This window comes from Adiantum capillus-veneris, chromosome 14 (genome assembly GCF_014529385.1).
Source record: "Adiantum capillus-veneris isolate H3 chromosome 14, ASM1452938v2, whole genome shotgun sequence".
NCBI classification, from domain to species: Eukaryota; Viridiplantae; Streptophyta; class Polypodiopsida; order Polypodiales; family Pteridaceae; genus Adiantum; species Adiantum capillus-veneris.
Window position 1 is genome coordinate 15,053,425 of NC_140944.1, and position 27,472 is coordinate 15,080,896.

The 27,472-nt window shown below is 46.0% G+C and overlaps 1 protein-coding gene across 2 annotated transcripts in view; it reads left to right on the forward strand.

Moving 5' to 3' along the window:
- TPP2 (tripeptidyl peptidase ii) overlaps nucleotides 1-27,472 on the forward strand; it is a 182,669-nt gene that overhangs the window by 102,587 nt on the left and 52,610 nt on the right. For both annotated transcript variants that reach the window (XR_015190167.1, XM_086528335.1), the window contains exons 16-20: nucleotides 2,490-2,644; nucleotides 2,762-2,940; nucleotides 3,033-3,145; nucleotides 3,228-3,398; nucleotides 3,593-3,721. Coding sequence is in view for 1 of the 2 variants with exons in the window: in XM_086528335.1 (XP_086384461.1) it covers nucleotides 2,490-2,644; nucleotides 2,762-2,940; nucleotides 3,033-3,145; nucleotides 3,228-3,398; nucleotides 3,593-3,721 (747 nt within the window). In the remaining variant the exon portion in view is untranslated. The remainder of the gene's footprint in view (nucleotides 1-2,489; nucleotides 2,645-2,761; nucleotides 2,941-3,032; nucleotides 3,146-3,227; nucleotides 3,399-3,592; nucleotides 3,722-27,472) is intronic.

Sequence of the window (27,472 nt, forward strand, 5' to 3'; positions counted from 1 at the left end):
TGTGTGAGTGGATTTTGAGGTTTGAAGCTTTAATGGAAAGGTTGCCTTCTTCCCTTGTCTCATATAGCGTAATGGTTTGCTTTCGTGCATCTCTCTCCCCCTATTGCCCATATGATAATGCCCCACTAGTTGGGCTACTCAGATGACCATGATAGTTTTTTGGGTTTTATGTGCGATGCTAATCCCCCACAGGTATGCAAAGTTTCATCGTGACAAATTGCAAAAACGGAGGGTTTTTTCGTGTGAAAACTCGTCCAACTCAAAGGGGAAAGTCTCATTGGTGCGGGAGCTCCTGAGACACGAGTAGACATGTTTTCTCCACTTAAAATGATCCAAAACAGAGAATTACAGCTTGTTGTGTTTATTTATAGGTTTAGGGTTTCACACCTAATTGCAAGATAAGACCAAGGAAGCCTCGAGGAAGCCTTGGGGTGGTTATACAGGGGTTTGGACACCTAATAGTGACCAAAACAGGAAATTACGACATGCTAGAATTGATCTACAGCTCACCGGAAAGCTTTTGAAATGCAAGGGAATCCGCCCTAGGTGTGAAATTTTTACCTTGGTGAAATTGGGTCAAAAATGTGCAATTTCAGCCCTTGGCAGGTTTGGACAGCTTGGTGTCAGGTTAGTGTAAGTGTTCGGGTCGTTTGTTTGCAATTGAATAAAGAAATACAGAAAGAGGTGCGAGTCTTTGAAGCCAAGATGATGTCATTGTCTACTTGGAAGCACTCTAGCTACTAACTCGTGGATTGCTTTGAAGTGGTGAATTCCAGTTGTAGGTTTATTTGTGAAGTTTCTTTGTGTCTTAATGTGCAAGGAAATTTAGAGGACATTGTTTTGGGTGAAAACTAAAGCTTACCGTCCTTTAGTAGGGCTACTGGCCGGTTTCACAGTCTCCTTATTAATAAGGTCCACAACATGCTCAATAGCATCATCTCCTTCAATGGAGTGCCATACATACTCTTGGTCCTCTATCTTCTCAAATCTCTCAAGGAAATCCTTCTTGACCTATGACAAGTCATCAACCTATGGAGGTTGAGATGATTTTAAATGAGAGGCTCTAAATTTGAGAGGATGAGAGGCTCTAGGTTCATATTTAAAGGCCCAAGGCTTTCTTAAAAGCAGTACATGAAAAGCTTTAAAATCAAAAGCATCTGGTCCAAAATCATCTTGCCCAAAAGCTACGAGCGCAAAATGCGGAAATCCGTACATGGCCACGTCAACAGGCATTTAAACAAGTCATACTTCAAAAAACCACTAACGAGCGCTCACCTACAGTAACTCGACAGTTGGCACTACACTAGCGACTTGCGCTACATGTACATGTGTAGAAAGCCCACAAAAAGAAAATGCACACACCCTTTTGACATACGACGTCATGTCCATATGTACAAATTTACAAAAAAAGGGGTGTCCAAAATGCGTGCAATAGTGCCTATGTGAATGACGATAACATAGTATCTATTGTACTATTGATTCCTAGGTGTCATAGGGGAATCAAGTGTATCGGCCAGAAACATGATTATGTTTGAGATCCATGTAATGCAATGTTCAACAACCGTAAACTTGAATCCCTTTGTGTCCTCACAAGGTTTGCCAATATCTTAGTTCATGGTTGCATTTCTTGAACATTGTAGGCAGCAAAGACGCCTTTTTGGATAAGCATGTGGAATATGCAGCTCCCATGAAACTGAGGCAAGCGCATTAGAGCTCTTTTGATTAAATGGACATCTTTGCAAACAGACTAGGTTCTCCGAAGACACGCTATAGCCATGAACATAGACTAGAGGTGTTTTGCAGACCAAGGCAATAAAGGAAGGTAACTGAATGTTGGAGAACATACGAGGGCCATTTGGAGAGCCATAAACTCCATGCCAAGCAAGTTTATCCATCTATAGAAGCATAGGATGTGTGGCAATGATATAATGTATTGAACAGACAACCTTGATGCACCGAATGCCCATGAATAGATTAGCAATGTTACCGTGATTGGCCCACCTAGGTACAGAACAGGATTGTGCACAATGAAGACCCAGATGATTGACCAACATCTTTTTCACCGACTTTCATAAAACAAGCATAAGAGAGACAGGTCTTCAATAGCGAATCGTGTCACACATTTGAGCAGCACTTTCAGCAGTCCTGCCATGGAGCACGGAGGATCCCACAGAGTTGGATTTACTCTTATGTTGTGCAACATTTTGTGTCCGATGGTAGTGTATGTAGAGCTTTCCAGATGACACTGAAATTGTCTTATAGGTTATGCTGGTTGTCTGTTAAAATTAATTTGCGCTCCTTTCCCTTGTATCCTAGTTTCAAGAAAAAATCAATCCTTAACTTTAACTTGGGAGAGTCATATGTGTCTCATTGCTGTCAAGCTCATCTTTCCGTTTTGAAATCGATCAGTGTTAAGCCTGTTCTCTAAGTTGTGTTTTCGGATCAAATTTATGTACGCTTACAGAAGTCGTGCCATTCTTTCAATACAGTGGTCAGTACAAGTTAAACCCAAGTTTCATGAGGATGCAAACAAGATAGAGGTTGTTGTTCCTTTTGAAGAATCCATAAAGCTCGAAAGCAAAGATCCTGCTTGGGTCAAGTGTCCAGACTACTTATTACTGACTCATAATGGGCGCGCATTCAAGTACAGTCTTTATCTTCAATTCTGTAGATTTTACCACAACAGAATTTGGAGACTATCTTTGTCCTTAGTCCTTTTAAATTGGGCTAAATTTCCTAATGGCCTGGACTTTTATTGCAGTGTAGTTGTGGATCCAAGCCAGCTAGCACCAGGGGTTCATTGTTCAGAGATTTGTGGCATTGATTGTGAAGCACCTTGGAGAGGACCGATTTTCCGTATCCCTGTTACCATCTTAAAGCCTCTTGAGCTAACAAATCAGCCTCCATCAGTCCTTTTCAAAGGAATGAACTTTGTTCCAGGTATATTAACAGATTGTTAATGCATATATGTTTTTATTTCGAAGTGTATCTACTCTGTTCCTCTTTTATAGCTCATATATGTGGTCAACCAGGACATATAGAGCGCAGATTTATCGTGGTACCCATTGGTGCCACCTGGGCTGAAGCCACAATGAGAGTGTCTGGTTTTGATACCCCACGCAGATTTTATCTAAATGCTGTTCAGGTAATTTTAAATGCCAGTTTCTGCTATGTATAAAGAGTGAGCTATAGTTGATCCATGTTAAATTGGGCATTCTCTCAAGTAGCTGGCGCAGCAGAAAAGGCCTGTTGTTTCGGAGAGCACCTTTGTTCTTCCAGGACCATCAACGAAAGACTTCAGCTTTCGAGTCCAAGGAGGGATCACGATGGAGCTTACTGTTGCACAGTTTTGGTCCAGTGGAATTGGAAGTCATCTGCCTGCTACTGCCACTGTGGAGGTGTGTCTGGCTGCAAGCCTTTACATAAATACTGAAAGATTATTTCCTTGTGAATTGTGGCTTCCTGGTAATTGCAAAGGGATTTAGAACATTGAAAACTCTAAAGGCGACGAAGCTACACTTCTTATCCTCTGATATATCTCACTGGTCAAATTTGTTTGTTTTTTTTGCAAACTGTTTATTGAATGTATCAGATTCAGTTTCATGGACTTCTACCATGCAAAGATGAAGTATTATTGGATGGCAGTGACATAGCCTCAAGGATTGACGTGACTTCTTTTGTTGGACTCCAGAGTATTTCTCCAAGGGCCACCCTGAACACAGTAAGTAAAGTAAAGTATGTTTGTTTTCTTGTTTCCTTTCTTAGGGGTTTATTGATGGCTGTTTTAGCTAAGATACAGTGGTTAGTTCCTTTTGATTTTGTAAATAATGTTTCTCATGTAGGGTACTAACATGTAGGGCTTAAATGAGCATTATTTGTGTCTCATTGAACTCATTAAGTTTGTGGGAAGATGCGTTGGAGATGTGGTGCCATTGTGTTGTTAATTCAAACAGGGCTCTTTGGCCTGCATTGGTCGCAACAAATTCGTGTGTGGTCAGACAGACTAGTAGTTACGTTTTATTCCAGTGCCTGGAATAGGATCCATTTTTGTTTCCTAGTAAGATCAGATCTCTTGATTTGAATATGGGCACAATCATGTTTGTGCTCCAACTCTCTGGAAATCTCTCACACATAGATCTGCTAACATACACGCCAAAAGATCTCTTATCATACTTTGCGAGTGTAAAACATGCTCAGGCACCAGCCCATCATGATCATGCGCTCTTCCCTTGCAAAGTCTGTGAATGGCTTTACAAACCATACTTGCCGTGATAAATGTAGAAGTCTTTGGGAAGGCTCAGGTGGGTCTGGCATGGCGGAGTGTACAAAGTAGCTGCTCTTTGTTCCCATGCGTCACGAGATGTGATGGGTGCGTAGTTACCTGGAATTGGAAACAAGAACGAGATCAGCAAGGCCAAAGATGGAAATGGCTATGCTGCCCCATTTATCTACATTTTAACCCACATGTGCTCATCTCTCCGCACTATCTGTATCTTAGAGCGCAACTCCTGTCTAATTAACAATGCAACTGCTCCTGTATGTTCAGTGCGTGTCTTTGTTGTGCAAGTAGACTCCTGCTACAATGGGTAGTGTCCTATTTTTGCTCTGATGCGTCTCTATGTAGAAAATGATCTCTCTCCCTTTAGAAGTATGCTCAAACACCCCTGCATCGGATCTAAAAGCTCCAACGCGATTCCACACGGCTAACTTCAAAGAGGTCCCACGGATCTCTGGATGTCATTTGGCATGCCTAGGATAACAAGCTTTCCACCTCTCTAAAATGTGAACTTGAAATGAAATGAATGTTATATTAACGTCTTCAAAAGGCCAAAATAACCTATGAGACCAAAAGCTTACATCCATGTGCGACTCCAGTACAACGTCTGAGGAACAAAAATAAAAATAAATTAGGGTACCCAGAGTGGGTAGGTATGTAAGCCTACCCTACATCCTCCTCCTCATCATCATCACAGAATAGATCATCTCAAAGCATATGGGAAGGGGTACAATCACCTGCGGGCTAATGAGGTGTACAATGGAGATCATCCCATGAACTTTCTCATGGGCGTATGCAGTATGGTCAGTTTTGTTGGGGGGGGGGAGGTGGATGGGTCGATCAAGAATGATGCCCCAATGAGGGTGTGAATGGGTAACCTGTGGCGAGTAGTCCCTTTGTAAAGAGTCTCTCTAAGTCTACGGATCTTCGGCAAGAAGAGACCTAGGCATGTCTGATCATAGTAATCCATGATGTGGAATAAGGGGTGAAACTGGCCCGTAGGGCGGTAGACTTTAGCTCTCACCCGATTCTTTACTTGAACTTTATGACACAAAGAAACTTCACGAATCACGAATAAACCAATCACAACGGGATTTAACAATTCAAACAAACCACAGCCTGGCAGCTAGAGCGCTACCAAGCAGACAGTGACACCCTGTAGGCCCCAAAGACTAACGCCCCTTTCGGTATTTCTTTATTCTTATTGCAAAGAGACGATCCGAACACTTTCACCTAACTCCCACCAAGTTGTCCAAACCTGTCCATGGCTGTAATTGCAAGTTTTTGACCCAATTTTGCCAGCATAATGGCATAAAAACCTCTATAGGTCAAAAGTACACGTCGAGGACACTTTCCCTTTGTGGTTTGGAAGCTTTCCTGTGAGCTGCAGGTCAATTTCAGCGTGCTGTAATTCCCCGTTTTACCACTGCGAGGTGCCCAAAGCCCTGTTTAAGCATCCCGAGGCTTCCTTGGCGATGTCCTACTGTTCAGGTGTGAAACCCTAAACGTGCAGAAAAACACAGCAGGCTCTTATTTTCTGTTTTGGATTGTTTTGGGCGGAACGAGCACATCTACATGTGCCTCAGGCGCTTCGCATGCAATGGGACAATTCCCCTTTGAAACAGACGAGTTTTCACGCAAGAAAACTCTCCATTTTTGTAATCCTTCATGATGGAACTATGCGTACCTGTGGGGGATTAGCAATTAGCTAATCCGGTTCCTGTATAGAATTGTTCAGTTTGCCTCTTTTGAGTTAATTCCTAGTACCCAACGACTTGTTTAGCGAGGGGGCCTAAATGACTTTGAATTGAGCTTAGACACCCTTTGCTCGGATTCCAGTGCGGCTGGCCCAACCATCTCGTGGCGAGTCGCGACTTGCCCTTCCCAATTGCAAGTGAAACTCTCAGCCGTCGGCCGTTTCACATTGGCCACACAATGTCCGGCCATTTGTGACTTTAAAAGAGGGTCCCAAAAATTAAATAAAAATCAAGGGAAAGAAACCAAGAACTAAGGTTAGTGGCTGCCACAACCTCGTGACAAGGGGCCAAAGCCCTCTCTAAATAAGCAATGGAAACGCTAGCGGATCTCATCTTATGTTGTGCACTCGCAGATATAATGCTCCTCTATCTCTGTCTCTATCTAGCAAACATGGCACCCTAAACCTCTGCCAATAGTCGTCTAAGGTGTCTTCTTTGGTGAGCCTCAAATGATTCGAGGCTATGATGACATCCTCTTTGTATTCTTTTGTAAGCCACGCGGAAGTGAAGACGCGTTTGAATTTTAACCACTTTGTAGGTGTTTCCTATCACATCTCTATGGTAGACCACCATGTTTGTCCATTCCCTTTCAAATAAGACGATGCTTTTTTCTCTTTAGAGTGTTTTGAAAAACGCCCTCGCGAAAAGACGATGTCGAACTGCTATATGAATGCAAAAGCTCGGTGCATATCCTCATAGCCCGAAAACGTATCAAACTTGAGTGCTTGGCCACCATCTTTTAAACCCTTGGTCTTCTTGAGATGCTCCTACTCGTTCAAACAATACGGATGTCTTCTCTTCTTTCCAAACATTGAATCGTCTGAGTCAGAACCATTAGAGGAGGAGGTGTCGTCGTCGGAACTGTCAAAATGTTTCCGAGATTTCTTGTGGGATCTGCTCTTCTTATTTTGCTTGTTCTTCTTGCTCTTCAAAGTCTTTCTCTGCTTCCAGTGCTTCCCGACCTCCTCGTTGAAGTTGGAGAAAGAGGAATTCTCCCGCCTATCAGAGGGTCATGATGAATTGGGATCATCCTCAAAGTGAACATGCTTCTTGTTTGTCTCGAAAGTAGATTTTAGACCCAAACAACCGGGATAGTTTACTGATCGACTCTTCTTTCGAGAGCTCTTCGTAGTCTTCATCAATTTAGTGACCATTTGCTCAACAACATTGTCAAATTCATCCTACGAGTACAACATTTTCTTGTTTGCACTCGGCTTTGCTTTCTGTTTGTCACGGGACAGGAAACACGAGCCAACGGAAAAGAACAAAAGGAACAACTTTAAGCACTTCAAACTCTAATTGAAATGAAAGAGATGCACGACACACCAGATGGGAGTGGAAAATTCCACCCCAAGAGAGCACTGGCCCCAAACATTGGCGCCCCTTTGGATATTTGTGTGTATTGCTTCAACTCAGTACAAGCAGGTACTCCACTCTCTGCACCTTCACCCAAAAGCGTGCCAGAGAATGAGCCCTTGGCTCATATTTAAAGGCCCTTGGCCATAATAAGTAGTTACAATGAAAAGCTTAAAGTTCTAAAAGCATCTGGCCCCAAAAAGAAGCCAACGCAAATCAAGGGAAATCCGTACACTGTTGCCATGTCAGCGCGTAAAACGAAGATATGTCCGTATAGTCCTGCCATGTTAGCATGTTAGCGGAATTTCGAGGCAGTCCGTACAGGATGCCATGTCATCAGTTGATTTCGCAAAGGAGTTGAAGAGTGAGTATGTGTGTGTGTGTGGTCGTGCTTTATTTAATCTCTTTAGGTCCCCTGCGCCCCATAGGACGGGGTCCCATAAGCTGGTGGGAATCTCTTTTAAAAATAGGCCTCTCGGCAAGACTTTGCAAGTTGGTAAAACTTTTTCTACAGCTTGTTCTTCTTCTACTGCTTTTTCTCTTAGGGTTTAGGCCCCTCAGCAGGATGTGCAAGCTGGCTCCGTTCTTCAGTGGCTTGACACGTCAGCAGTTTGTTACATTCCCCCCTTCTTGAAAGAAAGTAATCGTCCGCAATTAATGTATTTTTGCAAAACAACTCAAGTTAGCTCAAAAATCTCCGAGGGTCATTCTGAGGGACAATCCAAGGGAAAATCAGGTTTCTCAATCGTGATTGGAGCTCTTGATATCCTGGGTCGTTGGCTTCCCAAAAAAATCTCATCCAATAAGGATTCTCATTCTAGATCGGAGTTGTTGATATCCTGGGTCGTTGGCTTCCCAAAAAAATCTCATCCAATGAGGAATATTCAGTGGTTGGCACATCACAATGCAACACAAATGCTCACATATGCATGTTACAAGACATAGAAACATAAAGTCGCCGATGAACATCCCCCCCCCCCCCCCCCCCCCCCCCCCGCAAATAACCATCAATGTCCGGGCCATGCGATATAGAGGCCTTTTACAACCAAACTCTTCCCAGACCGCACCCTGCGTCGTTTGGAGGTGCTGAGAGTAACCACTGTTCATACTTCTTAATACTCCCCCCGTAAATAACCATCCAGGTCCGGGCCATAAGTAACAACAACAATTCCCCCCCCCCCCGTAAATAGCCGCATGGGTCTGGCCATGAGTATGAGCAAGCACTCTCAAACATCATTTCTTACTACTTCACCCGGAAGTAAATTCACCAATTATTGAAATCAGTAAAAAAACGAGAGTCAAACAATTCAAATCGGCACCAAAACAGGTTCAAAACAGATATCATCCATTTCAAGCAAATTCCAAATAGGATCAGCAAACAAGTTCTCTAATAGAACTCAAAAAATTGCTATATCAAACTGAAAAAGCATTCTCGACATCAGTGGAGCTTGAAAGTCGAAAGGGCTTCCGTCCTGAAACATGCACCAAAATTAGGGTTAGATTTCTTTCATAAATTTGTAGCGGACCTCAGCATGGTCCATAAGCTCTTGAATAGTCGAAACAGGTCTCGAGAGACGGTGTTCCTGTGGCGGTGATGGTAGTCCCAAGATAGAGCAATCACACTGGACCTCCATGGTTATCAGCTCAAGAAGAAACACCTATCGTAAGATTTTAAGAAATTTCAAATTATAATCTTCTAGGGTTTTCGTGGCAAGCATTTTAGGATACCCCACTCTGCTAGAAGCTTGAAAGTGATCTTTATGTTTCTATGTCTTGTAACATGCATATGTGATCCTTCTCTTGCAAGTGATCTATATGGCTTATGCCCTGTAAGATAGAGCGATGAAGACGGGAGCGCCCGATGCGCGATGGAGTAAGGGTGGGAGTGGCTAATAAGTCCGGGGTTAAATAAAATTCAAATATATTCTTTCACACTCGCATAAAATAAAATTCAGACGGAGATTCTTTCACATTCAGATACTTCAAATAAAATTCCTTCACAAGGTTGGAAGCGCCATCTTGCTATGTCTGCTCTTTTGTAGGACCGGTATGCTTCCAAAAAAGCACACGATTGAAGCTTTGATACCACTGTAACGGGGACGGGGCACCACGTGCCAACGGAAAAGAACAGAGTGAACAACTTTAAGCACTTCAAATAACAACTAAATTGAAAGAGATAGAGAGTGCACTTGATTTATGATGGCTGCTTTTTGGGGCCAGATGCTTTTAGAACTTAAGCTTTTCATTGTAACTGCTTTTCATGGCCAAGGGCCTTTAAATATGAGCCAAGGGCTCATTCTCTAGCACGCTTTTGGGTGAATGTGCAGAGCGTGGAGTATTGGCTTGTACCGAGTTGAAGCAATATAAAGAAATACCGAAAGGGGCACCAAGATTTGGAGCCAGTGCTCTCTTGGGGTGGAATTCCGTCACTTCCCGTCTCGTGTGTCGTGCATCTCTTTCAGTTCAGTTGTTATTTGAAGTGCTTAAGGTTGTTCATTCTGTTATTTTCTTTTGGCACGTGTTGCCCGTCCCTGTGACACTGTTTTATGGCAGACTTGAGAGGTGAGTGGATGGCGGCCTGCCATCATGAATGGATCTCGTCAAGTGGATGATTCTTCAGAAACTTTGCATACAATGGATCCTTGCATCTGATTAGCCAATAACACATCTAATGCCATGAGATAGGTGGGTGTCCTTATGCTTGGGGCATCAGATAAACCCATCATCTATTGTCCGGAGAAGATGGTCTCGATAAAAGGCCTTCTTCGTCCCCAACTCATGTGACGGAGCCGGCCAAGTCCTCTTAGTATCCAACTGAATGAGATCATGTCTGCTAATCCTAATAATCTTTGAATGTGTGAGGGTGAGGGATGGTTTATCCAGTGAATACTGAAAAGGGGGACTGTCCATAGTGAATCCATGTAATCTTGCTAATCTTTAAATGTGTGAAGGTGAGGGATGGTTCATCCAGGGAATACTGAAAAGGGGGCAGCCTGTCCATACTAAATCCATGTAGCTCAAACCATGATGATATCTGTGCAAACCAACATAAAGTATCACCCTCATTGACCAATTGTTGTGATGACCCAAGCGATAGTCGTGCATATCTGCTGCGTGGTAGCTTCTATTTGCTATGAATGAAAGACACTGATCTAGCAAGAGCCTCCACTACGATTGGTGGTGCACTCATCTCACCTTTGATAATCTCATGTGGCACTACCGCTTTCACCCAGATCAGTGTGGAGATCATAGATACAAAGTGGTCTCTCCATGGGTCTCCATCCATCATGTGCGCCTGATCTACTATGATGATTTAAGCAAGGCCCCCATATTTGCACTCCATTAAGCATGATGGAAGTGACCAATGTGTCAAATAGCCACAGCTTAGTGCGTGGCTCTTGAAATTGTACCTATGAACATATCCTCCCTAGTCCTCCTAATGCTACATATTCCCTCGTCAATCTCGTCTGTGCAACACCTCTCATAGAGAATGTAGTTCCACTAATACAACACCAAGATATATATAAGATTTTACATACTCTACTATCTTCTGTCCATATGTAAAAATAGGTACTGATCTCTAGACGCACTGCATTGTAGTATTGAATACCATCACCTTTGATGGAGAGCCCACTGTCATGTGCATAAGCATTTAACGCATCTAGATGTCTCTGCATACCCACTAGAGAGTGTGAAATAAGCACAATATCATCGGCATAAAGCAATAGAGGTATTCATGTACCTGACGGCCGTGCTCCTCTATCCCCTGCAGTCTCAATTTAGTCAGTAATCTCATCGATATACAATACAAACATCGGAGAAAGTGGGCATCCCTGCTTCACCCCAATAGTAGAGTGAACAGGGTTTGAAAGGCCCTCTACTTTCCATACTCTCGTGAAAATCGACTTATATAGTGCCATGATACCTCATACAAGCTCCTGTGGGACTCCCAAGTCATGTAGTCGCTGTATCAACATGGCCCTTGGGATTGTGTGAAAGGCTTCGCGGAAATCCACAAAGCTACAATAAATCCTTCTCCCATGTGCTCTGCCCTCCTCAATGATCGCTCTTAGCGTGAAGATATGATTTAGTTTAGAGGATCCCCTCCTAAATCCAACCTATTGCGTCTTAGCTATAACCTGCTCTCTCTCTCTCTCTCTCTCTCTCTCTCTCTCTCTCTCTCTCTCTCTCTCTCTCTCTCTCTCTCTCTCTCTCTCTCTCTCTCTCTCTCTCTCTCTCTCTCTCTCTCGCCCCAGCCCCTGCTCCCGCATCCCTTGCCCCTGCTCCCACGCGCTCCTTGCAACCCCAGCCCTTGCTCCCGTACCCCCTTGCCCTTGCTCCCGCGCGCTCCTTGCAGCCCCTGCTCCCGCGCGCTCCCTGCAGCCCCTGCTCCTGCATCCTTGCCCTTGCTTCGGTACGCTCCCTGCAGCCCCAGCCCTTGCTCCTGCTTCCGCGGGCTCCTTGCAGCCCCAACTCCCTCGCCCCCCCCCCCCCCATATTGTACCCCCGTTGCCTCACGTCCCCTCCCTTGGCGGCCTGTATGTAGAGAGAGAATGCTGAGCATTTTAAAGCGTAGAGAGAGAAAAGGTTAAAACGTAGCGAGAGAAAACCTGCGCGGTAGAGAGAGGGAGAGGAAAAATAAAAAATAATAAATCCTCTTTCTTCAATTTTATCCCTCTTCCTCTCCCTCTCCTTTTGTGGCCTACAATCATGAAGAAACAAAATGGCAAGGATGACCCTATGGAGGATGCCATTCCAAAATGCAAAGAAGAAACGAGCGAGTTTATCAACAAGATTGATCGCCACCTCTTAGGTACTATTAAGGCACTCGACGAGCGCGTGTCGGCACAGGAGAGCACAATACATACACTTGAGGATCGTGTGAAGGCCCAAGATGAGAAAATCACACTACTCAAGAAAGAACTTGTAGAGGTGTGATCGTAAAATGTCCTTGAAGAGGGAGAGCTTCAACCTTTAATGATTGAAGAGCTTAACACGATTAAAGAACATGCGCGGGCCATCAAAGAGGGCGAGGAGCAAAGGAGACGTGTGCGAGCCTTACACGTAAGGATATGTGGCTTCAAAGACCAAGATAATGTGGATGAAGAGGTGAAAGAACTCATGACTTTGGTGGGGGTTAACGAGCAGACACATACGAGGGCTTGGAGAGTGGGCAGCAAGAAAAGTGGGAGCAATGGGGAAACCTGGAAGGAAAGGGCACTCATCCTCCGTTTCCCCTCCATGGAAGTGAAGGACTTCTTGAAGAAAAGACCGACTCTAAAGAAGACAGGTATCTTTCTTGGAGATGACCTCACCCTCTCGTAGATTGCTCATATGCAAGAGGTAATGCCGGAAATTAGAGCAGCAAGGGAGAAAGGAAAGATTGCTTTTTACAGGGATGGAAGGGTGGTGATATTGGAGCGACGCTCCGCATGATGGTGCGAGACATATGGGACCACATTAAAGATGGCAGCGTGGAATTGTAATGGGTCACTCCGTCTTGATGTAGGTGCCTTTGAGGATAGTTTCAATGGGAGAGACATCATTTTCTACTCTGAGACGCATCAAGCCCCGGGGCAATCCATGCCATAGGTGAGCGGATATAGATGGGAGACATCTTGCAGACAGGAGACCAGATAGGAGCATTGAGGACGGGGTTCAGGAGGAGTGACAGTTTTATTCAAGGAGGAGTTGCAGCCATTGATATATATAGCACGTAAGGATGAACATGCCAGGTACATGTGGGTGAGGCTAAGGGCAAAGGCAAGCAGATACCTCTACATTGCTATTTGTTACTTTCCTCCTAGTACGTCAGTATATGCATCACCTAGACGACAATCCCCCTTTGCTATTTTGGATAATGACATATGGGAGTTTTCCAAGGATGGTGACATTATCATACTAGGGGACTTCTAGGACTCCCCATCACCAGACAATATTTTATGATACTTCCGAGGAGATGCTTAGGGAGCTGGACGTCACAAAGATGGGCCTATCCAGACTATCACAAGATGAGTACACTGAGTATGGCAGATACTTGATAGATATGGGAACTGCACACAGATTGACCATTTTGAATGGCCTACAAAGAATTTCGACGGCTGGAGGTTCTACATGCTTCCGACATCAACATGGTGCTAGTACAGTGGATTATGCTATGGCCCATCATTCCATTCTTTCAGGATTTCATGGTGGGCACCAAGCCAATTGGAGTAGCAGTTGATCATGCAATCTTGTCTTTCACTCTCACATTTCAGTTCAGCAAAGCTCCATTAGGAGAGGTCCCCACGCACACTCGGTATACCTTCGTGAGGGAGACGGATTCTATGTATATGGATGCGACATACAGGCAGCTATGCACTCGGGAGCCGGGACGGACACTAGATGAACTCACTCAGATATTGACAGAGACGCTCCATCATGCAGCATCAAAGGCATGCCTCCACTACACAGAGAAGATCTGGGAGCATGCCCCAGAACAGTTGGTATGATGAGGAGTGTAGAGATACGAGGATCAAAATACAGAGGGAAGTGCTCATGGGTATTACCACACATAGACAGTCACAGATTATCTTACGCCGCCTACTGTGACGAAAGAAAAGGGCTTACCTATCACAGCTAAAATGTGATCTGTATCAGCTATTTACGAGTCAAGACTCAGGCGAAGCATGGAGGCTATTCCACAAGCATTCACCACCACCTCCATAGAGACATGGGGGAAGTATGCCAGATCTCTCTACACAGCATTAGGGCAACTACCTTTGCCGGACCCACTAGAGACATGTACTTTCTTTATTGCCGAGAGGGTAAGGAAAGCCATTGACAGGATGAAGACAAGGAGAGCACATGATCATGACGGTCTGGTAACAGAGCACCGCATCCATGCCAGAGATATGCTTGCAGAGCTTTTTGCTACGATGTTTAATCGAGCCATGTATGAAGGCTTTCCTGAGACTTGGAGTATGTCTACGATTGTGCCTATTTTCAAGTCAGGAGATCCCATGATTCACGGGAACTATCGCACCATCATGGTTGGTCACACAGTGGCTAGGCTGTATGCATCCGTTCTTGAGCGGGAGCTGAGTAGATGGGCAGACCGAGAGGGTAGACATCATGGGCAGAGGATCTATTGTAGCTTTGTGGATTTCCGCAAAGCTTTTGACTTAGTGCCGAGAGCTAGACTTATACGCAGACTGCAGGACATGGGTGTGCCTATAGAGCTCATATGGGCTATTTTGGCGCTATATAGGACAGTGATAGGGCGAGTACGCACTACTGAGGTAACGTCTGACATGGTCCACTCTACTATTGGAGTGAAGCAGCGATGCCCCCTATCTCCGACTCTTTGTGGGATGTATGTCGATTAGTTTTCAGACAATGTAGAACGTCAGGGACACAGGGACTCAACTAGCAGGGATATGGATCCCGTTGTTACTATGCTGATGATATTGTGTTGATTTCTGACTCTCCAGAGGGGATGCAATGTCATTTACATGCTTCGCATACATTTGCTCGTGACATTGGATTGTCTGTCAACCTTCGGAAAACCAAGGTTATGGTGTTCAACACCACACCACAGTGGGTCAGGAGGTCAGCACCCACATTTACGTATGGCAAGGAAACTGTGGAGTACACATATGCATATACCTATCTTGGGGTAGTTTTCGGTGGACGGGTGTTTTCACTGAGGAGAGCATCAGAAACTAGACTGACGAGAGCATATGCAGCCTTGGGAGGACTAGAGAGGATGTCTTCGCAGGTTCAGTTTCAGGAACCATGAAAAAAGCTCTGGCTTTTTGACACTCTAGTGACTTCAGCTATGCTCTACGGAGTACATGTATGGGGACCCTCAGTAGACCATGGGAGATCTGGCAACACAGATGGATGGAGATATATGGAGAGGCCTTTGGTCTCTATGATTGCTCGGATGATTCGGGCTAAGGCCTCAGTGCCGCATTAGATTATCCCCCCCCCCCCCCCCCCCCCCCCCCCCCCCCCCGCGCGGTTTAGGTAGTGACTAGATCAGTATCCTTTATACACAGTTTATGGGATCTCCCCAAGGACAGATATGCTCGGCTCGCCCTCGAGTCTTCTCGACAACTAGCGCTACAAGGCGATAGAGCATGTTGGTATGGACAGATGACAGCATGGTTTTAGTCACATGGTTTGAGCATGAATAGACTACCTCTATTTCAATACTCCGTGGATGCACCCTCCCTGTCTCTCACACGGACAAAGATCACTAGACTCATACGCCAGGATCTGATTCAACTAGATACCAGGAGCACATGGATACAGCCGACACAAGAGTTGGGCACGAAGATGGCCTTCTACAGAGAGCATCTTCTCCAACTCACAGAGGACGATTTTGTGACTAGGCCTGCATACATGGATACACACTTATCTCATGGGATACGATGCGCTATTGGGCAGATACGCACATCCTCACATCAGCTCCAAATCGAGATTGGCTGATTTCGAGGGGTACCAACAGGGGCCAGGATATGTCACCTATGTCAATTAGAACTAGAGACAGAGCTACACTACACATGTCATTGCCCCGCATACTATGAGATACATGGCCGCTTCTATTGTCTGTTCAGAGAGGGTTTTGGACCATTTTCTAGAGTCATTAGATACGAGGATCAAAGATGTCTCGAGTTGTTCCTGCTAGAGTTGCGTAGACTTAGGGACATCAGGGGAAAGACAGTCACATCTCTGATTGTTCCTGCTAGAGCTACGCAGACTTAGGGACATCAGGGGAAAGACAGTCTCAGAGACGAATTACAGATTTCTTTACACTAGCCAGGGGAGAGCCAGAGGAGCAGTTATCACATCAGATCTCAGAGCCCACCTACACTAGAGGTACGTTGATTGACCGAGCCATTGAGCTAGGCAGATCCAGACGCCCACGACCTCTAGGGGTCTCCCACCATCGACGAAGGCTAGAGCAGAAGATAGAGATCACTCTAGCTCGACATGCAAAACGCCTAACCAGAATACTGACCATGGAGGAGGTTGATGAGATTCGACAACGACCGATGAGAGATTTCATTTGGACTCACCAAAACCCCCTCCCCCCGCCCCACCCCCCCTACCCTCTATCTCGTCTCAATTCCGAATCAGTTTCAGATTCATTCCCTTAGTGTTTTTTAGTTTTAGTGTTAGTTCTCTGTACTTTCCATACTGAGACATGGTATCAGAATCACCAATTGTAACTTTTTGGTCTCATAGGTCATTTTGGCCTTTCGAAGACGTTAATATAACATTTAATGTCATTTCATTTCTCTCGCTCTCTCTCACCAGGGCTATGAGTATCTCTATGGACACTGATAGAGCGCCCATAGATTATCATGATCTCTCATTTGCTCCACACCAAACCCTCAGTACCACATGACATCATCAGAGCAGAGCTAGTTGCACCACCGATGCTAGTAGAGTCCCTCTTTCAAACAATTTGCTTCATCTAGCGCATGCGAGAGCTCCCACCAGACAGGCACACCTGCAGAGCTTTTGAGGCATCGATAGAGCTGGATCAGGAGGGGGATACGAGGGCATGGTACTCACATGTCATAGAGTGGTTTACATCCCATGGCTTGGACATCATGGATCTGCCTCCTTATCAATATGATCCCGGTTCCCCTCATATATGCCTCTCACACACCGAGAGGAATCGAGTCCTCAGACAGGATCTCCAGCAGCTATACATCAGGGAAACATGGATCACACTCAGAGAGCCTCTTCTCACGAAAAGAAGAGGCAGTACTACAGAGACCACTGCCTGACCATTTTAGCAGATGGGTTCATCCAAAGACTGAGATACATGAATATCTACATGCCACATAGAACACTGGTCGCCATTGGACAGCTCATAATATCATCACATCAGCTAGAGATTGAGGCAGGGAGAGCTGTACATGTCCCCAAAGTAGAGAGGATATGCAGACTTTGCACAACAGAGATTGAGAGCGACGAGCATTAGGTATGCAGATGTAGAGCATATGAGGAGATCAAAGGCAGATATCCGATGTTGTTTGCAGATCAGCCCACTCTACATCATATCTTTGAGTCCAGAGACCAGCGACAGTTCGGCCGCTTTCTCCTAGAGGCACAACAGCATTGGGACTCCCTCCACGCAGCCTCAGTTGTGAGAGACGAGCGCCAGACACATCTCACAAACTTTTCTCAGAGGACCATAGTAGCACCACCACCTCCGACCATCCAAAGAGGAGTGACTCTACAGCAGGCTGAGGAGGTCTGAGCTCGCAAACGCCCACGTACTCATGGACGTAGGGCTCCTCGCCTACACCAGAGAGAGAGATCAAGGAGATCCAGGAACATTACTATAGATCTTTGGAACATTACACCCTGATTATGGGACTGGAGGGAGCTAGAGATAGGATAGCTCTTCTTCTCGTGATTGGACTTACCCCAACATATAGGATTGCATCTTCTTCTCATGATTGGACTTACCCCAACATATAGGATTGCATCTTTTCCTTAGCTTTGGAGCTCCACCCCCACCCTTGTATCACTTCCCTCCTCCCCCAATCATTACACAGGATACTTACTTTACTTTTGTACCTTTTATCCTTTACGGATACACAGAGGACACCCACCTCATGTACTTTGATTTGTCTCATAGGCCAATTTCGGCCTTTTTATAAACGTTAAAATCTCTCTCTCTCTCTCTCTCTCTCTCTCTCTCTCTCTCTCTCTCTCTCTCTCTCTCTCTCTCTCGCGCTGCTCTGCCCTCGTGCGCTGCTGCCCTGCCCTCGCGCTGCTGCTGCTCTGCCCTCGCGTTGTGCTGCTGCTGCACCTGCACGCTGTGCGCGGTGCTGCCCCCCCTGCGTTGCCTCTGCAACCTCGCCCGCCCCCTCGCTCCGCCTGCAGCTACGCCACACTCCGCTCCCCCGCTCCCGACGTCTGGCCTCCTCCCCCCCCCGCTCCCCCCCTTCTTCTACGCGTAGAGCGTCCCCTCTCCCCTCCCCCTTCTTCTACGCGTAGGGTTCCCCCCCTCTTTTACACGTAGGATGTCTCCCTCTCTTCTTCTACGCGTAGGAAGTCTTTTTTTTTTTTTTTTGGGAACCCCGCCCCCGCCCCCGCCCCCGCCCCCACCACTTTGTAACTTTCGGGCCTCATAGGTCATTATGGCCTTTTGAAGACTTTAATATAACGTTTCATTTCATTTCTACCATACTTTACCCCCCTCCCCGCTCTCCTTCACTTTTGTTTTCGAGACACACACACACACACACACACACACACACACACAGCTGAGCATATTGAGGGCACATGGCCACACCGCCTCGCGCTCCACCACTCGTCGCGATTGCCGCCAGTGTGGGTGCACACGTACATCCAGTGACTCCCAGCCGCCGCGCCCGCTGCTAGGGTGGGTGCACACGTACACCTAACTCCCTTGCGGACGGCGATCAAGCATGAGGAAGATGAACGATAAAGCCGACCCCCTAGAGGATGCCATTCAAAAATGCAAAGAGGAGATGACAGAGATCATGACCAAGATGAACCACAACCTCTGGGGCACAATAAACATACTCGAAGGACGCGTGCTGATCCAAGAGAGCAAGATAAGCACGCTGGAAGACCGAGTGACGACCCAAGAGGAACAGATCGCGTCACTCAAGAAAGAGCTCGCCGAAGCACAATCAAGAAACACACTGGAAGAGGGCGAACTGCAACCCTCAGTAATCGAAGAAATCAACACGATAAAGGAGCAAGTACGGGCCATCAAAGAAGGAGAAGAGCAGCATAAAGAAATGACGACTTCTTGGGTGGATGTTCTTACCAAAACTCAACAGAAGGCGGACGAAGCCGAGAAATGGATCAAGGTGGCCAAGAAAGGAAAAGGCAAGGAGATAACGCCCACGCCCACACCCAACAACATCACTAATCAGACACTAGAGGAGGAGCAGAGGAGAAGTGTGCTCGCTTTACATGTGAGAATTTGCGGTCTTAAAGACAAAGGCAATGTGGACGAAGAAGTAAAAGAACTCACAGTCCTGATGGGGATTCATGAGCCGACGCACACAAGGGCATGGAGAGTGGGCAGCATAAAGAAAAATGGAAGCAGTGGAGAAACCTCAAAAGAAAGAGCACTCATCCTCCGTTTTCCCTCCGTGGAAGCAAAGAAGTCATTCTTGAAGAAAAGACCAACTCTTAAAGAGACTGGCATCTTTCTCGGGGATGATCTCACCCTCTCGCAGATCGCTCATATGCAGGAAGTAATGCCGGAGATTAGAGCGGCAAGGGAAAAAGGCAAGATCGCTTTTTACCGAGACGGAAAAGTGGTAATACTAGAACGACGCTCCACATGACGGTGCGAGACTTATGGGACCCCACTCAAAGTAGCTGCCTGGAACTGCAATGGATCTATGCGTCTTGATGTGGGTGCCTTTGAGGATAGCTTTACTGGAAGAGACATCATCTTTTACTCTAAGACACACCAGGCCCCAGGGCAATCCATGCCTCACATCAGTGGATACAGGTGGGAGACAGCCTACAGACAGGAGACTCGCTCAGAGCACAGAGGGCGGGGCTCGGGGGGAGTGGCAGTGTTATTTAGAGAGGATCTGCAGCCACTGATACATATAGCCCGCAGGGACGAGCAGGCTAGGTACATGTGGGTGAGACTGAAAGCAGAGATAGGCAGATACCTCTATCTAGCTATTTGCTACTTTCCCCCGAGTACATCAGTTTATGCATGACCCAGAGGACAGTCCCCTTTCTCTATTTTGGATGATGACATATGGGAGTTCTCTAGGGACGGTGACATTATCATCCTAGGGGACTTCAATGCTAGGACTGCCCATCACCAGGCAGTGTTTTATGATACTTCAGAGGAGATGCTAAGAGAGCTAGATGTTGTAGAGACTGGCCTTTCCAGACTATCACACGATGTGGAATGTACAGAGTATGGGCGACACCTGATAGACATGGGCACTGCACATGGATTGGCCATCTTGAACGGCCTACAGAGATGTCGTGCTTCGGGAGGTTTTACATGCTTCCCACACAGACATGGAGCCAGCACAGTAGAATATGCATGGCACAGCCGAATCTCATCTCTAGTATCCAGGATCTCACAATTGAGCCTAGACCGATCGGGGTGGCAGTGGATCATGCTCTGGTGTCGATGACCATCTCCTTCCAGTTCAGTGTAGCACACAAGCCACGAGTAGCAGCCCCTACTCGCTACACATTCACACGGGAGACGGATTCTGTATACATGGACGGAATATACAGACGCCTATGTGTTAGGGAATAAAGGCCTAAGTGCCTTGTACTTATTAACTTATAAGTTAAAAGACTTATAAGTGAGGGGGCCCAAGTGTGAATGGCCCCCTAGTCACTTACTCATATACTCAAAGGTCAAGCCCAAAATGTCACTATCGTGACTTTTCCCAAACTTCTACGAGTTCTCTCTCTCTCTCACGTATTTTTCTCTGCGTGTGCTTCTTCTGCGCCACTCTCCTCTTCTCCTTCACTCTCATTGCATAGAGTAGCAAGTGGGCTCTCTCTCCTGCTCCCCCACACGTGGTATCAGAGCTTTAGGGTTTCCAAGAGAGCCATTTTCGCAACACAGATCAGAATTCTGTTCTTGCTCGCTGCGGGAAGGATATTCAACCGTTTTCGATCAACTCTGTCGCGAAGGGATCCTCTCACCGTGTAGAATCGACCTCCGGTGACAGTTTCCCCAAAATTAGGGTTTCAAAAACTGGCGAACAGCAGCCTATTTCTGCTGAAATTGACCAATTTCGGGGTCTATTTGATGCAATTTCATTAGGGCAAGTCTCACAGGTCAATCTTACAGGTGTTTCCACCAACGAGGTTCTGAAAATTCAGCAAAACAGGTGTTTACAGGTCTGATTTTGCCCTAAAACAGGGAATTTCAGCAAGCAAATGATGTATACACCTTGTGGAAACCTTTGGTAAGGGTTTGGCAGTGAATGTACGCCGTTTTGGGGTGATTTCGCGTGAAATTTGCTCATTGTTTTTCTGTAACAGCAAGCTGTTTTTTGCCCGATTGCGCACATTTGGACGTGTTTAGGTCGGCAAAACAGGGTTTCAGTGTTTGCAATCACTTAGAATGGCTTCTAGCAGTGAAAGTGGCAATTTGTTGCACATTCGCAAGCTTGAAGGGGCCCATAACTTTGCTATATGGAAGAAGCAATGTTATAATGTGATGTTGCAGAAGAAACAGGCGAAACCTATTAAGTTACAGGGTGTGAAACCGGATGATATGGAGGTTGAAGAATGGGAAGAAGTGGACGAGTTGGCTCGCTCCACGATCATGCTTTCGGTGTCTGACAATTTACTCTTCAATGTAGAGAATGAGCAGACAGCATGGGGCATGTGGAAGCGTTTAGACGAGTTGTATGCATAGCAGAGTGCTGCCAGTAAAGTGTATTGGCTTAAGAAGCTTATGGATCTCCGCATGAAGGAGGGCACGCACATGTCAGTGCACCTCAATGAATTTAATTCTATTTTCAGCCAACTGACAGAGCTGAAATTCACGATTGATGAGGAGTTCAAAGCTACTTTTCTGCTATGCACATTGCCCGAGAGTTGGGATGTATTCCGGACAGCTCTTAGTAACTCAAGTGCGTCACTTAAGTATGCAGATGTAGAGAGTTCTCTCTTGATGGAAGAGATGAACAGGAAGAACACCACAGGTGGGTCTTCTAATGCATTGCACTTGAGAGGCAGGTCTCAACAGAGGGAGAAATCTGACAGTAAGGATAGGGCACGCAGCAAATCTCGTAGGAAAGATGTTGTGTGTCATCATTGTGGAAAGAAAGGGCATTATAAACGGGAATGCTATGAGTGGAAGAAAGAGAAGAACAAGGGTGCTGAAACTGATGCAAAGGACAAGGGAAATGCCAAGAAGAGCACTGTGTTGATTGAGGAAATCAATGTTGCTAGTAGTTGTGACAGTGACAGCAGCACTGATGTAGTCAATGCCTCTTCTGTGGATGCACATACCCTTGCTATGGGTTCTGATGTGGACATGCATACTTGGATTCTTGATTCAGGTGCCTCCTTTCATGTAACACCTCATAGGGATTGGTTTACACAGTACTCAGGTGAGGTGCAGGGCACTGTTTATTTGGGAGATAACTATGCATGTGACATTGCAGGTATTGGCAGTGTCCAGTTTTCCTTTGCTGATGGTATGACTTTTGTTTTGCACAAAGTGCGCCATGTGCCACAACTCAAGAAGAGTTTGATTAGTACAGTGCAGCTAGATGATGCAGGCTATGACACCACTTTTGGTGATAGCAAGTGGAAAATTTGTAAAGGGGCCCGGATTGTAGCCAAGGGTTGTAAATCGGACACTTTGTATCCTTTGCATGTATCTAGTGTGCGTGACCATGTTGTCGCCGTAACCGAGCAGCCAAGTGTTTCTTTGTGGCATGGCCGGTTGGGACACATGAGTAAAAGAGGAATGGAAACTCTGTCTCGTTGTGGTTATTTGCCGTGTTTGAGATATGCTGATTTTTCTCATTGTGAGCACTGTATTTATGGTAAGCACAGTCAAACACCGCACAAAAGGTCTCTTTCTTTGAAGTCTGACAGGTTAGACTTAGTGCATTCCGATGTATGTGAAATGCCACAGTTGTCCTTAGGGGGAAAGAAATATTTTGTCTCGTTTATCGATGATGCTACACGTAAGGTGTGGGTGTATCCAATACGTGCTAAAAGCGATGTTTTGGATACTTTTAAGAAGTTTCTTGCGTTTGTTGAGAATCAAACTGACAAGAAGCTTAGGTCTTTGCGCTCAGACAATGGGGGGGAGTATGTATCAAAAGCATTTATTGACTTTTGTGCTACTAAAGGTATTAAAAGAGAGCTCACGGCTCCTTTTAATCCCTCTCAGAATGGAGTTGCAGAGAGGTTGAACCGGACTATCCAAGAGAAAGTTCGGAGTATGCTGTCACATGCTGCATTACCTCATGGTTTTTGGGCAGAAGCTGTGCAAACAGCTATTCACTTGATTAATCGCTCACCTAGCAAGGCTTTGGGTGGAAAGGTGCCTGAGGAGGTGTTGTCTGGCAAGCCACCCTCATATGCACATTTAAGAGTGTTTGGTTGTGAGGCCTATGTTCACATCCGGAGTGAACTGCGCACCAAACTAGAACCAAAGTCTCATAAATGCATTTTCCTAGGATATGGTGAGGATGGTGAAATGGGGTATAGATTATGGGATCCCGCATTACGGAAAATCATACGCAGCAATGATGTCATCTTCAATGAGAATTGCATGCACAAACAGCCCACAAAGGTCGAGGAAGTGCGCCGGGTTGTTTTTCGTGAAGATGTTACATATGGACAGCCAAGAAGGCCCAATGCTCAGCAGCCTTTACATGCTGAAAACGGTGCTGAAAATCAGCCATTAGCTGCTGAAAATCAGCCCCAACAAGTTGCCATTGATGCACCACAGGTAGGGGAACAGGTTGATGCTCCTAGACCGCCCGTTGTTGCGATGCAACCGGCTGAACAGCCTGCTGTTTTTGATGGTTTACAGGCTGAAAATCCACCTGTTATGGATCATTGGGTGCGTAGGTCTACTCGGGTGACAAGGCCCCCCGATAGATATGAACCGTCTTTGGACTATGTCATGCTTATTGATTGTGGTGAGCCGTCTTGCTATAAAGAGGCTATGCAACGGGAAGACAGTAAGAAATGGTTCAAAGCAATGGTTTCGGAAATGCAGTCTTTGGAGAAAAACCATACATGGGACTTGGTTGATTTGCCTAAAGGGCATAAGGCTTTGCCATGTAAATGGGTTTACAAGACCAAGGTCACATCTGATGCTTCTTCTAAGTACAAGGCACGTTTGGTTGCTAAAGGGTACAAGCAAAAGCATGGTGTGGATTTTGATGAGACTTTTTCTCCTGTTGTAAAGCTTGCCACATTACGTCTTGTTTTAGGCCTGGTTGCTTCTGAAGATATGGAGTTAAAGCAAATGGATGTCAAAACAGCGTTTTTGCATGGCGATTTGCTTAAGATGATCTATATGATGCAGCCATAAGGTTTTGTGTCAAAGGGGCAAGAGAAGAAGGTATGTAGACTCTTGAAGAGCTTGTATGGTTTGAAACAGTCTCCCCGTGCATGGTATCACATGTTTGATACATTCATGAGGTCTCAAGGATACAAAAGAAGTAATTCTGATCACTGTTTGTATATCAAAACGGCAAGTGATGGATCCCTTCTATTGCTGATTTTGTATGTTGATGACATGCTTATTGCGGGTAAAAATGTCACGGAGTTGGATGCATTACAGCAAAGCTTAAAGAATCGCTTTGACATGAAGGATCTTGGTGATGCTAATCATATTTTGGGCATGCGTATCTCTCGAGATAGACCCAACAGGCGTCTGTATCTATCTCAACGAGATTATGTTAATAAGGTGCTACATCGTTTTCATATGGATGGGGGAAAGGCACTTGGTACTCCGCTGCCTCCATATGTAAAACTGACTGCACATGACTGCCCAAACACAGATGATATGCGGGCTGAAATGGCCAAGATTCCTTATGCATCAGCCGTTGGCAGTTTGATGTATGCTATGGTTGCTACACGTCCGGACATTGCATTTGCGGTGGAAGTGGTAAGCAGGTACATGAGCAATCCTGGCAAAAAGCATTGGGAAGCAGTGAAGTGTATCTTGAGATACTTGAAAGGCACTAAAGACTTGTGCATTTGTTTTGGGAAGAGTGAGACATCTGTGCATGGCTTTACAGATGCAGATTTTGCTGGACATCCAGATTGCGGGAAGTCTACCTCTGGATATGTGTTTACACTCACAGGAGGTGCAGTTTCTTGGATTTCTAGACTGCAAAAATGTGTTGCTTTGTCTACCACTGAGGCTGAGTATGTGGCTGCCACTGAGGCATGCAAAGAAGCTTTGTGGCTCATGCGTTTGGTAGAAGAGCTTGGCATTAAGTCACCGGTTCCTGTGCTATTATGCTTGCAAGGAATCCTGTTTTTCATGCCAAGACAAAGCACATAGAGGTGAAGTATCATTTTATCAGGAGTGTGCTTGATGACAAGAGCATTACACTTGTCAAGGTGCACACAGATGACAATCCTGCAGATCTTTTGACCAAGAGTCTTCCAGCAGAGCGGTTTGCATATTGCCGTCAGATGATGGGTGTTGGATGAGTAAGTGCATGATCAGCTGATGTATCATAGTTAGCTGATTCTTTGATCTCCCAAGGTACATTGCCTTTAGGTGGGAGGTTGTTAGGGAATAAAGGCCTAAGTGCCTTGTACTTATTAACTTATAAGTTAAAAGACTTATAAGTGAGGGGGCCCAAGTGTGAATGGCCCCCTAGTCACTTACTCATATACTCAAAGGTCAAGCCCAAAATGTCACTATCGTGACTTTTCCCAAACTTCTACGAGTTCTCTCTCTCTCTCTCACGTATTTTTCTCTGCGTGTGCTTCTTCTGCGCCACTCTCCTCTTCTCCTTCACTCTCATTGCATAGAGTAGCAAGTGGGCTCTCTCTCCTGCTCCCCCACACTATGCACTGAGGACCCGGGGCGACATCTGGAAGAGCTAACTACTATACTGACACAAACATTACATGAGGCAGCAGCAGAAGCATACCCACACACCCAGCCTGAGCAGAGCCGTCGATCAGGGAGCATGCCTGAGAATAGCTGGTACGATGAGGAGTGCCGCCGGACTAGAGCCAGACTTCAGAGGGAGGTGCTGTTGGGGGACGTCACTCACAGACAGTCACAGATTGACTTCCGACGCCTGGTGCGACGGAAGAAGAGGGCTTTTTTGGCTCGACTCGAGCAGGACCTATATCAGCTATTCTTGAGTCAGGACTCGCGTGAGGCGTGGCGGCTGTTCCATGAGCAGTCCCCCCCCCCCCCCTGCTATTTCCTCCACAGAGACCTGGGGGCAGTACGCATCATCTTTGTACACAGTACCCGGACAGCCGGCCCTCCCCAACCCCCCCGATCCATGCCCACACGCATGTGTCTTTTTCACCGCTGAGATGGTGAAGAAAGCTATTGACAGGATGAAGACTGGGAGAGCATATGATCATGATGGTCTAGTCGCTGAGCATTTCATGCATGCCAAAGACCTACTAGCAGAGATTCTAGCAGTTATGTTTAACTAGGCCATGTGTGAGGGCCTCCCAGACTCTTGGAGCCTATCTACGATTGTACCTATCTTCAAATCAGGAGACCCCATGGAGCCTGGGAATTACCGCACTATTATGATTGGGCACACACTGGCACGGTTGTATGCATCCATTCTGGAGCAACAACTGAGTAGATGGGCAGAGAGGGAATGGATACGTGCAACTGGGCAAGTAGGATTCAGGAGAGGCTTCTCTACTCTTGACCATATCCTAACACTCAGGGCCATCATCGAAGAAGGCAGATCTCATGGGAGACGGATCTATTGTAGCTTTGTGGACTTCCTCAAAGCTTTCGACACGGTACCCATAGCTAGACTGATGCGCAGACTACAGGAAATGGGAGTACCCACAGAATTCATTTGGGGGATCATGGCATTGTACAGATCAGTAGTAGGGCATGTACGCACCCCGGAGGGACTTTCTACACCGGTTTACTCCACTATTGGGGTGAAGCAGGGCTGCCCACTCTCTCCTACTCTTTTCGGTATGTATGTGGATGAGGTTTCTGACTACATCGACAGCGATGGGGATAAAGGTGCTCAGTTGGCAGGGACATGGATTCCACTTTTGTTATATGCTGATGACATAGTGTTGATCTCCGAATCCCCAGAAGGAATGCAACGTCAATTGGATGCTTTGCATACGTTTGCCCACGAAAGTGGTTTGTCTGTCAACCTGGGTAAAACCAAGGTTATGGTGTTTAATACCACCCCACAGTGGATCAGGAGGTCAGCACCTACATTCACATACGGCGAGGAGACTGTGGAGTACACATACGCTTACACTTACCTTGGAGTGGTTTTTAGCGGACCTACATTCTCACTCAGAAGAGCAGCAGAAACCAGACTTACTAGAGCCCACGCGGCATTGGGTAGATTGGAGAGGATGTGTTCGC